The sequence below is a fragment of the Octopus sinensis genome, linkage group LG7, assembly GCF_006345805.1.
Source record: "Octopus sinensis linkage group LG7, ASM634580v1, whole genome shotgun sequence".
Classification (NCBI taxonomy): Eukaryota; Metazoa; Mollusca; class Cephalopoda; order Octopoda; family Octopodidae; genus Octopus; species Octopus sinensis.
Window position 1 is genome coordinate 37714157 of NC_043003.1, and position 14754 is coordinate 37728910.

At 36.0% G+C, this 14754-nt stretch overlaps 1 protein-coding gene across 3 annotated transcripts in view; it reads right to left on the reverse strand.

Moving 5' to 3' along the window:
* The window catches only part of LOC115214347, a 145929-nt gene that overhangs the window by 14883 nt on the left and 116292 nt on the right, over positions 1-14754 (reverse strand). The window contains exon 1 of one of the 3 annotated variants that reach the window (XM_036504699.1): positions 10004-10468. The exons of the other annotated variants lie outside the window; for them this stretch is intronic. Within the exon in view, the coding sequence (XP_036360592.1) occupies positions 10004-10130 (127 nt within the window). The 5' untranslated portion in view covers positions 10131-10468. Of the gene's footprint in view, positions 1-10003; positions 10469-14754 lie in introns of those variants that run through there. 3 annotated transcript variants of the gene reach the window in all.

The following is a 14754-nucleotide window of genomic DNA, read 5'->3' on the forward strand; positions in this document are numbered from 1 at the left end:
AATTTGTTTGAAATTTTAAGGTGTTTCCATTATTTTGTCCAACCCCTGTGTGTATGTATGTATATATATATATATATATATATATATATACTCCTTTAGACATTTCAGTCATTTGATTGTGGCCAAGCTACAGCACCACCTTTAGTCGAACAAATCGACCCCAAGACTTATTCTTTGTAAGCTTAATACTTATTCTATAGGTCTCTTTTGCCAAACTGCTAAGTTTCGGGGACATAAACATTGGCTGTAAAGTGATGGTGGGGGGACAAACACAAAGACACACACACACACACACACACACACATATATATATATATATATACATATATATATATACATGATGGGCTTCTTTCAGTTTCTGTCTACCAAATCCACTCACAAGGCTTTGGCTGGTCTGAGGCTATAGTAGAAGACACTTGCCCAAGGTGCCATGAAGTGGGATTGAACCTGGTACCATGTGGTTGGGAAGCAAGCTTCTTATCACACAGTCATGCCTCCAACTATCTATCTATCCATATATATATATATATATATATATATATATATATATATATAAAAAGGAAATGAAGAAAATGCTGACAAAATAATTTAAGTAAGGGAGAGTGTATTTAATTAGGTGAAAGTTCTTTTTTTTAAACAAAAAAAAAGGGAGAAAAATTGGGTTAGAATACAATGATCATTTTTTGTGAATGATTTCAGTGTATAAGAAAAAAAGTAAGAGTCTTTTACAGTGTTCTGTTTCAGAATAAGATATTTAGTAAAAGCGTGTAATATACAGTTTTTTGTGGAAAAGTTCAATGTCAGATTTCAGTGTAGAATAAAAAAAGTAAGAGTTTACCGATTGCGCATTTGTTATGCTTATCAAAAGATATTTTGAGTGAGATAGAGTTCCTTTCTGATTGATTTTTTTCTCTTATCTGACTTTATGTTGGGTTTGCTGTCTCTTATATGTGAAAAAAGAGGCTCCAGAGTTGTTTAAGATTTGCTTGGTTTCGCGCCTAAAATTTCTTGTGGACAATGGTCAATACAATTTTGATTGGTCATTATGAAGGGGTCACGTGAATGTTTGAATGGAAGTTGGTGTTGGGGTAAGAAAATAGGCTCCAGAGATGTTAAAATTAGGCTGGTATCGCACCTAAAATTTCTTATTGGTCATAATAAAGAGGTCATGTGAATGTGGTCATAATAGAGAGAGCACACAGGAACTTAGACGCCCTAAACCTGTTACATCGAAACCCCATACTCTACCATACATCTCTACACACAACCCCCTCAACAATGAAGCTTTTGATACCATCCTCCAGAACATTCCTGTATTAAAAAAGGACCATAGAATGAACCAAATCCTCCTAACACACGAAATCATAAAGAGCAAAAGGCAACCCAAATCATTGAAAACCATCCTAACAAATGCCAAAGTACTGCCAACCACAACAACTAAACCCACAGTAAACAAATGCAATAGACCCAACTGTGGTATATGCATCAACCTAATAGAAGGTCCGGAATTCCTTTTTAAACAAGGACAACGTTTCACAGTAAAACACAACTTCACATGCGCATCAGAAAACCTAGTATATGTCTTAACTTGCTCGGGCTGTAATGAACACTACATAGGCCAAACTAGAAATAGCCTCCGCCAACGCATGACTGTCCATAGATCCGAAATAAAACTACAGGAATACAGAAAAATAGCACTTACCTGTGCCGCACAACTTCATCCCAATTTTAGAATCTTTCCCCTCTACAAATTTAAAGACAATGCCACTCATGCCCAGCGAATAACCATGGAATCCCACCTTATTAATAAATACAGACCACTTCTAAACACATCCCCCTAACACGAACCCACAACAAACACACTTATACGCGCACACACCCTACACACACTTTTACCCAGATATTAACACCATGACACACACAAACATATGGTTCCACACATACACATAATTTGATACGGGTGCAAAACATCCAACACTATTTTTTGGAAATGACTGTAAATATTGACTTCACACAAACACGTTGCTTCCCAATACAGGCACAAGGCCAGCAGAACTATAAATATTGAAAATTGTATCCACACACGCACACATATATACACGCAAGCACACCCCAACATACATATAAACACACACACACACACACACACGCACACATACATACATATAGCTCTTCCTGTCCTAAACGAACTTACTTTTCCAGCTCAAATTCAGTCAAGTGGAAAATACACTCCTAAAAAGCTATTCAAAATATCCACATGACGTCTACTGACCAGCCTGAACAATAAGAATTTTCAACAACGCTATTTTCGAAAACTCCATACACCACCTACACCAACATTCATTCTAAACATTCACGTGACCTCTCTATTATGACCACATTCACGTGACCTCTTTATTATGACCAATAAGAAATTTTAGGCGTGATACCAGCCTAATTTTAACATCTCTGGAGCCTATTTTCTTACCCCAACACCAACTTCCATTCAAACATTCATGTGACTCCTTTATAATGACCAATCAAAATTGTATTGACCATTGTCCACAAGAAATTTTAGGCGCGAAACCAAGCAAATCTTAAACAACTCTGGAGCCTCTTTTTTCACATATAAGAGACAGCAAACCCAACATAAAGTCAGATAAGAGAAAAAAATCAATCAGAAAGGAACTCTATCTCACTCAAAATATCTTTTGATAAGCATAACAAATGCGCAATCGGTAAACTCTTACTTTTTTTATTCTACACTGAAATCTGACATTGAACTTTTCCACAAAAAACTGTATATTACACGCTTTTACTAAATATCTTATTCTGAAACAGAACACTGTAAAAGACTCTTACTTTTTTCTTATACACTGAAATCATTCACAAAAAAATGAACATTGTATTCTAACCCAATTTTTCTCCCTTTTTTTTGTTTAAAAAAAAGAACTTTCACCTAATTAAATACACTCTCCCTTACATAAATTATTTTGTCAGCATTTTCTTCATTTCCTTTTTTTATATATCACAACTCGTGTTCCACATCTCCTTTTTTAAATATATATATATATATATATATATATTGATAGATAGATAGATAGATAGATAGATAGATAGATAGATATCATCATCATCATTTGCAGGATCCAACTGAATGGAGGTATTTTAATAATAAGTACACCAAGTTAGAGTTGAGAGTAGCATATCTATCTAACAACAGTATACATGGACACTCACGCATATATTAATGTTTATACAGAAAAAAAATATAAAAATATATTCATCATGAGTTAGATCTTAAATGTCAAATTTTGGATTTATATTTTTATTCCCCTGAAGAAAAAAAAAAAGAAAAATGCCTTTTTCATGCTGTAATTGATTTGTTCATCAATAAAAACGTGTCTGAAACAGCTGTTGTGAACCCCAGCGCACTTGTCTTCTTACTTATATATATATATTGTTTAGAGACTCACTTGTTTTAGTCTTTGGTTTGCATCAAATTGTATAGAAGCAAAGTTTTTTTAAGACGGAAATCACTAGCTATGTGACTTTTCCGAATATTCTCCATTAACCCTTTCGTTACTGTATTTCTTTTGAGATGCTCTGTTTCTTTCAATTAATTTTAAATATAACCAAGAATTGCGTAAAATAACTTAATCATCATTAAGCTAGTGTTAGGAACATAAATTGCGACTAAGGTTTGGTCGAAGATTTTAATTCAGAACTTTTGAAAACAAAACATTTGTACTACAGAGCCAGCGGCAATTTCACCCAGGTTGGTATCAAAAGTGTTAACCCACACAAAAAACAAAAAAAAATCTGACATCTTTTTTTAGCATTATTTCTCCAAAACTATTTTATATTCTTAGCTTGTTTTATTCTAAATGCATTGTTTTACAGCATACATTTTTAAATTCCTTGTTTTGTTGAGTTCTATTTTTAGAATAGCGAAGGCGTTACTCCAGCATGGTCACAGTCTAATGACCAAAACTAGGAAGAAGAATAAAACAATTCTCCATGATTATCTCTTAAGTACAAATGATGTCTGTGTTTACAATTCAATTTGCATATTTATATAAGAGACATGCATGGAAAAACAAGGCAAGTTATTACAGTTATAGTCACATGAGGTGAGCTATTTCAAATCCAAGAAATTACGTTGAAACCTTTGTTCTCTCATTTTGTGTGTGTGTGTGTGTGAGAGAGAGAGAGAGAGAGGGGGGTGGAGAGTTACTGGGGAGGGAAATAAAGAATGAATATTTTTGTTTTAAATACAAATCATTTAAATACTGAAAACAGTTATTTTCACTATATATTCATATATTCATACCTAGCTGTCTATCTACATATATGTGTGTGTGTGTGATAATCATCATCACCATCATCATTCTGATGCCTGCTTTCCCATGTTTGGGTTAGACTAAACTTATTGAGGTAGATTTTCTACAGCCAGATGTTCTCCTTGTCATCTACCCTCACCTGTTTTCAAGCAAGGTAATATTTTCCCATGGCTGAACTTTTTCACAGAAAACTTGAAACAAAAACAAACACAATTTGCATGATGGTGACGCACATTTACAACAATCGTGCAGTGTCAAGACAAAGACACACACACGCGTGCTTACACACATACATATGCACAAATATGGTAGGCTTCTTTCAGTTTCTATCTACAGAGCCATTCACACAGCCTTGGTTGCTCTGAGAATATGATAGAAAACACTTGTTCAAGATGCCATGCAGTGGAACAGCCTGAAACCATGTCCGTGCCTTGGCCATATTTGAAGAAATAAAAGTGAATGAATGTACTTTACAAGACGTAAAGCTAGTTTTGCACCTAGATCACTGGAATTTTACATTGGGGTACATCTTTTCAAGTAGAAGGCCATCATAGGTGATATGACATTTTCTGATACTTTCTACAAATCCATCAAGGTTGTGTACTACAGCTAGTATGACCATTTGTTTTTATGTCAGTTTTTCTATGCTAGCATGGGTTAGACAGAGATATTATACAGGTATTGTTTTATGGTAGGATGCCATTCCAGTGGCTAACCTTTGCTTGTTTTTCAAGTAAAGAATATTTTATTCAATACATCTTTAAAAGAACAAAGTAAACAGCCAATTTATTGTCAGAAGAAATGATGACTCTATGACTGCTTGTAATTGAGCAGTTTTGGAGAAGGGCAAAAGTAAACACAGAAACACATCAAATGCACATAAACCTACATGCAGTCACACATATCTGATGAGCTCCTTTAAATTTCTACCAACAAAATCCATTCACAGGGCTTAGGTTTGCCTGGGATTATAACACAAAATAGCTGCTCAAAGTACCATGCATACTGGGCCTCACGGAAGAGATGACAATAGACCAAGATGTTTGGCAATTTGAGGTTTTTGAAAAAAACCTGCCCACCTCAGCAAAACTGAGTTCTGGAAGCATTGTATGTCTCACCCACATGTAACACTAAGTTTTCCACACATCCTGCCCAAATAAACCAAACTACATCTCTTCTCTTCCTCACATCTCTTCTTCATGCACTATGTTTATCTCTCCCTCCCCACTCCTGCAGCCCAATCCTGTCCCCCCATACTGCCTGCCAACTGTGTCATTACTATCCTGTCATCCCTCCACTATATACCCAGGTTTCACCACTCACTACATTCCCCCTCTCCTTTTGCATTCATATGAATTCCGTACTCATGCTCCTTGGATATAGAGTTCAATACATTTCTTCTGTAATTTTGACATAGTAAAAATAACATCCATTCGAGTGAGGTCGTTGTCAGTGCCACTGGTACGTAAAAGTACCCACTACACTCTTGGAGTGGTTGGCGTTAGGAAGGGCATCCAGCTGTAGAAACTGCCAGATCAGATTGGAGTCTAGTGCAGCCATCTGGTTAGCCAGACCTCAGTCACCTCGTCCAACCCATGCTAGCATGGAAACAGACGTTAAACGATGATGATGACTTTCCCCTCTTTTTGCTCTAAATCCACATTGACTTTCTGGAGAGCTTGATGGATGGACATGATGGAGAAGTCTTCAGAAGAACCTTCAAAAGATATCTTACCAAAGATTGAATGCAGAGAGGTACTCCAAAAGTTTCCACATTTTGTATGTGGTAGAAAACTGCCTCTGGTTTATCAGTTTATTTACCTTGGTAGTATGCATTTATGTTTTGTTATTTTGCATGAAGTTTGAAATAGAATGGAAAGGGATTGTATGGCTTTTACTAGGCTGGAAGCTTGAATATGGCCACAAACAGATGTGGGTATATGGACAAAATGTTTATAAGACTTGTGTCATTACGATATTTCTTTACAAATGTGCGACATGAACCACTCATCAGACTGTGTAAGGCAACTCAAGCATTTTCACCAGAAATGTATGAGATGCTTATTAGGAATATCTTATAAGTGTATGATTCCTAATACAAAAGTGCTTGAAGAGTCCAAGAATCTGACCATCATGACACTTCATAAAAAGCAGAATAAAATGGGTAGGTAATGTGTCACAGCTAAGTGATTGCCAACTACAAGTTTTCTCTGGAGAATTAATGAGCCAAATGGAAATACAAACTGCCCAGTAGCTAGGACTTTGGTATGAAGACTGAGATGTTTATTTAGCAAAACCCTCTTTCTGAGCCAGCCAAAAGCTACTGAGGTCTTTTTAAGTCAGTTCAGAATTATGTTGTCTACTGAGATGTCATTGGAAATTGTGCTACCAAGGGATCTGAACTATGACGGAATGGTTAATGCTGCTGTTGCATTGAGAAAATGGTGTGATGTGGACATTAACTATCAGACCAGTTCTTTTATAAGCTATAATAGTTGATGAAGGTGCATGGCTCAGTGGTTGGAGCATCGGGCTCACAATCACGAGGTAGTGGGTTTGATTCCCAGACTGTGCAGTGTGTTGTGTTCTTGAGCAAGACACTATTTCATGTTGCTCCAGTTCACTCAACTGTAGAAATGGGTTGTGACATCACTGGTGCCAAGCTGTGTCAGCCTTTGCCTTTCCCTGAGATAACATCTCTGGTGTAGAGAGGGGAGACTGGTATACATGGGCATGGGTAACTGCTGGTCTTCCATAAACAACCTTGCCTGGACTTGTACCTCTGAGGGGAACTTTCTAGATGCAATCCCATGGTCATTCATGACAGAAGAGGGTCTTTACCCTTTTTAATAGTTGCTGAGATAGTGGCTGGCAGGGCTTCTGGTGTGTGACTTACCAGAATACAATCATTATTATAATGTAGTTCAATGATCAATTCAGATCTGATCTTAGTGGTGGCATGTAGCTCTCAAATATTGAAAAGATTCCAGTCTTGGTATCCAATGTTCATTGTGACTTCTGTCTTTTTTCCATCCTTCTGGGTAACAGTGTGGTTACACAGATGAGGAAAATATTCAACAATAGGAGAAACAGCAAGCAACCTTATCCTTGTACGCATTTACTCTGCATTTGTTAGAATGGGGAAAGTACATCAAAAGCACGTTGTCATCGATAAGGTCACAGGCTGTAATGAAAGAACTTTGACAAACCAATTAATCAAGTAATTAGTTGATTCAGAAATAATATAACTGAAGTGAAATACATCTTGTGTGGTCTATTGGCAGAGTAACCCTCCCAAAGTACAATTTTTTCAAACACAATTTCACATCAAGAATCTTTTGTAAAACAAACACATGCATGCGTGCATGCACATGCACACACACCACACACACACACACACACACACACACACACACACACACACACAATGTATTACCAAATACTGAAACATATGTAACAAATGAAATAAAGAAATATCAAGTTCAAGCCCATGTTCCTTTCTCTCATTGCGTGTGTATATATATATATAAATAAGATAAGAATATAGAGAGGTAATTGATAAATTATTATTAATTAAAAAATTGACAAACATCCCTTACAGCTGTTTCAATTCAAGACCTTCAGAAAATTAATTAATAAAATTTAAAATGATTTAAAAGTTGAATCTCATCAGAGGTAGTTTAAGATACACAAAATAGGTGTTCAATTCTTGCATGTTGAGTAAGTGGCTATGTTCTTTATGTATAAATTTTATTAGTTAACAGTTTGCAACTGTTTACTCAAGATGCAGGACTTGAACACCTATTTTGTTTAAGAACACCTATTTTAGTTTAAGATATTAAACTACCTCTGATGAGATTCAACTTTGAACTAATTTTTAATTCTATTAATTAATTTTCTGAAGGTCTTGAATTGAAACAGCTGTAAGGAATATTTGTCAATTTTTTAATTAATAAAAAAAATTTTATTAATTACGTCTCTATTTTCTTAGCTTACTTAAATAAATATATATAAACCTTGCAACATTCTTTGTATAAGTAACTAACTAGTACTTTAATACGATTTTACTATCCTCAATGAGATTTGTAACCTTTATTTGTGTCTATGTTTATATACATACATATATATATATATATATATATATATGAGAGAGAGAGAAAGAGAGGACCTATTAGCCTTGTCAAAGACACGGCAACCTTTCTATTGCTGGCGTCATAAAATACATCCAAGACACTTCAAGAAGTGTTTTGTGTTACGGAGGGCATCAAAACTATATCAAAATGGTAAGTGTGGGCAAGACATGTTCCTCTGAACCATCTAGGAGAGCAGTAAGTCTAGATAAGAATTGATGGGAAATCTGTCCAACCCATGCTAACATGAAAAGCAGGCATAACAGGATGATTATACTCACTCACACACATATACCATATTTTTCGGCATACAAGTAAAATTTTTCAGATCAGTATTTACAGCCAAAAAAGGTAGAGCAACTTATACACCAAAACGACTTGAAAGACCAAATACACAGCAGGATTTGGAAAGATAGTTGGATGTTAAAATTGCATGTTTACACTATATAACTACATTGACTTGTATGCTGGAAAATATACCTTATATATTAACTACTTATTTACAAATATATACTTCACATCATGCACTAACTGCCCCAAGTGAGCACATAGAAATTCGTTTGATAGTGTCTCAGCTGGAAGAAGAAAGCTCAAAAATATCATTTGTATATTCATTTATATTTATCTATGTGCCCAGTAGTTCACATAAGACTAGCTGTACAAAGATCATGAGTTCAAATCTAATGCAGGTATTTCATTATTCTATATAATAATGAAACAGAAATAGATAAAAATGTCATAGAGAATACTCTATCTTTCAGGTTCGTTATCAGTGATCCTAAAAAAATGACATACACCCCACCCACATATATATACTCACTCACTCATACACACACACACATGCCATGTGTATCTTGGCTTTTAAAATAGATACACTGTAACCTTTTATGTTATAAGGGGCAAATAGAAGAATTGACATCAAAAAGGGAATCCAGCCATAAAGCTCTGTCAAAAATATCCAGTATAACCGAAGGTAGCTTAAAAAGGTAGCTGTAAAAATGACATTAATAATAATGACATGTGCATCTGCATGCATGTATGCATGCACTCACACAAATATATACACATATATGCACACACATATATACACATATGTTTACATACTTACATGTATACATATGTACACACACATATATATTTCATGTGTGTATATGTGTGCATGTGGATATGTATGTAAACACACAAACACACACACACACAGACAGATATATATACTCACACATACATACACATGCACACACTTTATACGAGTGGCTGTCAACCATTTTTTTTACCTACCGACTCCTTTGATTCCTATTTTATTCAGATGAACCCCCATAGCCATTTGATAAAAAAGGTCCTATTATATTTTTATAATTAAATATTATTTGGAATTGTATAAAAAATATATTAAAATATTTTGTGTATTGTAGAAGTATGACCGATTCATTCCACATAAATGTTAGCAGCAAAATCTTATCTGGGACCCCAAGGACCGTATGGGCCCCAGTTGAGAACCACTGATATAAAGAATACTAAATAACGAAGGTAATAAAATAACATAAAATTTACCTCTCATTAATAGAAGATCAATCGTATATGGCTTGTAGAAGCCAATTTCAGATGTTATCCATGAATATTCGGTAAAAGCATCAGTACTGCTGTTAAGTACTAACTGTGATTGAGAACGGTTCTTCATTGCTGCTCAGTAAATGAGCGACTTCGCGTAGAAACGGATCATAAAGTGAAATACAAACTATATTGTAACGAACATTGCTAAAGCCACTACTACTATTACTACTGCTACTACTACTATTACTACAATACATGAACAAGTGTATGAGGAAACCACTTTAAATGTAGAAGTTTGACCAAAAATTTAAATCTAAGAATGACTGTCCCAGCAAAACTAGGTGTGTATATGCATTGTATTGAATATGTATATATATGAATGTAAGTAGGTAGGTGTATAAATCTGTCATGTAATGCTTGAATAGTTCAATCATAGATGTTATTTATAAAGTGTATAGAACATAACATGTTTTTTTTTCTTTTTCCTCCCCCAGGTCACATGGTTATCAACATGATTTTATTGAGTTAGATTAACAACAACAGTAGTGGTGGTGGTGGTGGTGGTTGTAGTTGGTGGTGGTGGTAGTAGTAGTAGTAGTAGTAGTAGTAGTAGTTGGTGTTAACATGGGGGTGAAACTAAAATTCACCTACACACCTTTTGAAATAGAGAGAAATATTAATGTGTGTGTGTATGTATATGTTCCATAGGCCTACATCTAGAGCAATTGCACTTACATACATAAGGTTTTATAATGAATTCTTTGGTACGCATATATATATGTATAGCTTGGGTTTTCATTAGGTATACACCCACATATGTGCACCCATCACACATACATACATATATAAGCATACGTATACACACAAAGTGTATGTGTATGTGTGTGTGTATATATATATATATATATATATAGAAAGAGGCAAAGACAGAGAGAATGGGTGGGGATGGGCACACATTTTAAAAATGAAATCAAGTTCTCTTTAATTGTTTGTAGTCTGAAAAATGTTTCTAAACAGACAAAACATCAAGGCCTTTTGTAATTTAAAATAAAACAGTGACGACAACAAGAACAACATCAACAAAACGAAAGAAACTGGTTTAGTTAGTTAAAGAGTGGAGAAAATTAAAGTTGTATAAAAAGTCTGATATACAAAAGGGGATATTTAGATATATTCAGTGTGTAAGGCCGCCAAAAGTCCATCCGTGTGTAATTTGGTACAATATAAACTAATAAACCTGAATGACAACATAGACAGCTGAATATGTATGTATGTGTGTGTATGTGTGTGTGTGTGTGTGTGTATATATATATATATATATATATATGGTATATATGTGTATAGAATATACGTTTTTGAGAAAGTGTATGCGTGTGTAATTGTAACATTATATATACATGTATATATGTGTTTATATATATATATATATTATGTCAGGTCACTTTCGAGTGCTACTGGTAACATGTAACCCAGTACAACCTGTTGCATGGTCGGATCGTCGGTGACTAAACCGGCAACCCCACCAAGCTTGCTTGGTGAGGAGGGTGTTTATTGGACACCCTGCGGGATGAAAAACAAAACCCGTCAAAGGGCGGAGGAACTCTTGAGAGCCAACGGCCATCCAATAAATGTCTTAAGGGTGTATCATGCGTGGGGACATAGAAATAATCGGACTTAATACCCGGTCGCGCGGTTAAACCATTGGAAGTGAAGGACTCCTAGCCTTTGTTAGGGCATCCTTCTAGGAGAAGGTAACTCATGTAACTGGGATAACTCTGATATAAAACCTGCGGCTCAGTGGTTACCGATGATGTTGACTTGTTCTTTTTTTCGGATTATGGCTGCTGTTACTTAGTGAGTAGGATTGACTCAGAGCACAGCCTTTCCTCACTTTAAAAAAAATCTTCTTGCACAGGCATTGCACGATAACAACATTGATTAAGCTTCGTGCAATGGCCATACTTGATAACGAGGGGGCAGCCACGATATATATATATATATATATATATATATATATATATAGTTTAAAATGAGCGCTTTTCATATGCATTAAAACAGTAGACGTTAACTGAGAACACAGCAGAAGTCATCATCGTCATCACCATCATCATTTAACATCCATTTTCCATACTAGCAAGAGTTAGATGGTTTGATTGGAGAGGGTAAGCTGGAAAGCTAATCTAGCACCAATCTGTTTTAGCTTGGTTTCTATGGCTGGATGTCTTTCCTAATGTCAATCACTCCTCAGAGGGCATTGGATACCTTTTATGTGTCACTGGCATAGGTGCCTTTTACTTGTCACTGGCATGAGTGCCTGTTACATGTCACCAGCACATGTTACCAGTACTAGGCCATGACCATGATTTTACTTAGCCTGATGTGCCTTCTCAAGCACAGTAATTTTACAGAAGTCTCGATCTCTTGGTCATTGCTTCTGTGAGACTCAACATCCGAAGATCACATTTCACAACTTCATCTCATGTCTTCCCAAGTCTACCTTTCCACATGTTCCTTCCAGAATTAGAGGTCAGCATCTCAGTATGCAACAATCCTCAGAGTTAAATAATTATAATAAAGTTTTTATTGACTCTTATTTCAAAGCTTTTCTGAGTGAATGGCTTATCTCTCTTACTTTATATATATATAAATCCAAATTAAGGGAGTGGAATGGATGAAATCTAGCTGATCCTCTAATGAATGTAATAATTATTCAATGAGGGGTACTCAACTTAATTAATCATCAGGTAATATGAAGGTAATATTGTCGCTTGGAATTTCCAGGTTAGCTCACTGTAGATGTAAGTCGAAATGAATAGTGAAACTATAAGAACAGAATAAAAAGACAAATGTTTGAAGAAATAAAATGGTCAAGAAATAAGAAGAGGAAGAAACGAGGCTAAATATGTGGAAATTGTCTAAGGTTGACAGGAATGAAGGAATGGAGAGGGGGAAGAGAGAGGAGGTGCAAGCAGATAGCTACTGTTGTTAAGGGGAAAGAATGGTTATCATAAATATTTAACTGGGATAGCAAAGAAACATGTGTAGACTGGACTTTATGTATTCCACTCCCTAAATTTTGATTTTTATCCGTAGCAATTCTGGTTGCTAACCATGAGTTGTGTAGAAATTTAGAAATTATCAAATTTCCTTGTAACTTTAATATGGGAAAAAGTGTGCAACCTTCGACACCAATAAATTGTTATTGTTTCTGATTGTACACTATCCACTTTATTTTCTATACCTGCCACGGACTGCTTGAAGCTTTTATAAACCTCAAAGTTAAGATAAACAAAGTTCTTTTTTAATCTAAAATTTATTCTCGTTCATTTTCTATAATGCTCTTCCATCTACCCACAGCCCCTCTTCCAAAATTCACTTGTCTGTGATGAAAAATACTCCACCAGTACTGTTCTGACCTCATCTACAGAATTCATCCAAATGATTTTGAAGACTGCAGAATAAATAATAACCAGATGGGGCAATGTCCGGCGAATATGGTAGATGGGGCATCATTTCCCATTCAAACTGCTCCAGTCTTTGGAATATCATCCTCACTGTATGAGGCTGAGAATTATCCTGATGGAAGAACACTTTTCGTCTTGAAACCAAAGATGATCATTTTCCTTCTAGTGCTGACTTAAGCTGCTCAAAGTAGATCTCCTTTGTTATTGTTTGGTCTGGGTTTAAAAGTTCAAAGTGGACTAAACCATTCATATTCCACCAAACAGATAACAACACCTTATGTGGGTGAAGACCTTTAGCCTGGGGTGCCAGTGTTTCTCCTTACCCTACTCACTGCATTTGGTGCTTGACATTTTTATAGAGAACCCATTTCTCGCTACCAGTCACTATTCGGACCAAAAAATGGTTCGTTCGTGAGATGTGACAGCGAAGAAGAGCTCACATTCACTCTCTGTGCGTAATTAGACTTGGAAAGTTTGTGAGGAATCCATTGACCCGATCTGCTGACTTTTCTGATGGCATGCAGGTGTCAATGAATGGTTGAATGGCCAAATCCAAGCTTTTCTGCTACTTACTCAACAATTATGATGGGATTTTGTTCCACCAGGGTTTGCAAGATGTCCTTGTCAAGCTCTACAGATCTTCCAGGATGAGGCTCATCTTCTAGGTTGTGGTTTCCAGCTTGAACATTCTGGAACCACCATTGACACTGGCTTATCCTTATTGTCTGATCCCCATATACTGCATTAATATTCCTCACATTTTCCGTTGTGTTGTTGCCTTTATTGAACTCATAAATCAAAATATGCCAAATATGCTCCTTTGTCACTTCCATTATAGCTTTGAAAAAAATAATTGTTAAAATTGAACTGCACTCTTCAAAACTTGCACTAAGAATAAGGACAAGGTAAAATTACTACCTGCTTTTATAGCAAGTTGATGCAGATAGTTTATCCCGTTCCCCTCTGACTTTTAGTTTATGCAATTGAAAAAAACCACATTAAGGGATGACCCAATATATATATATATATATATCATCATCATCATCGTTTAACGTCCGTTTTCCGCGCTAGCACGGGTTGGACGGTTCAACCGGGGTCTGGGAAGTCAGGGGCTGCACCAGGCTCCAGTCTGATCTGGCAGAGTTTCTACAGCTGGATGCCCTTCCTAACGCCAACCACTCCGCGAGTGTAGTGGGTGCTTTTTATGTGCCACCTGCACAGGTGCCAGGGGGGTCCGGCATCGGTCACGATCGGTTGGAGCTTTTAATGTGCCACCGGCACGGAAGC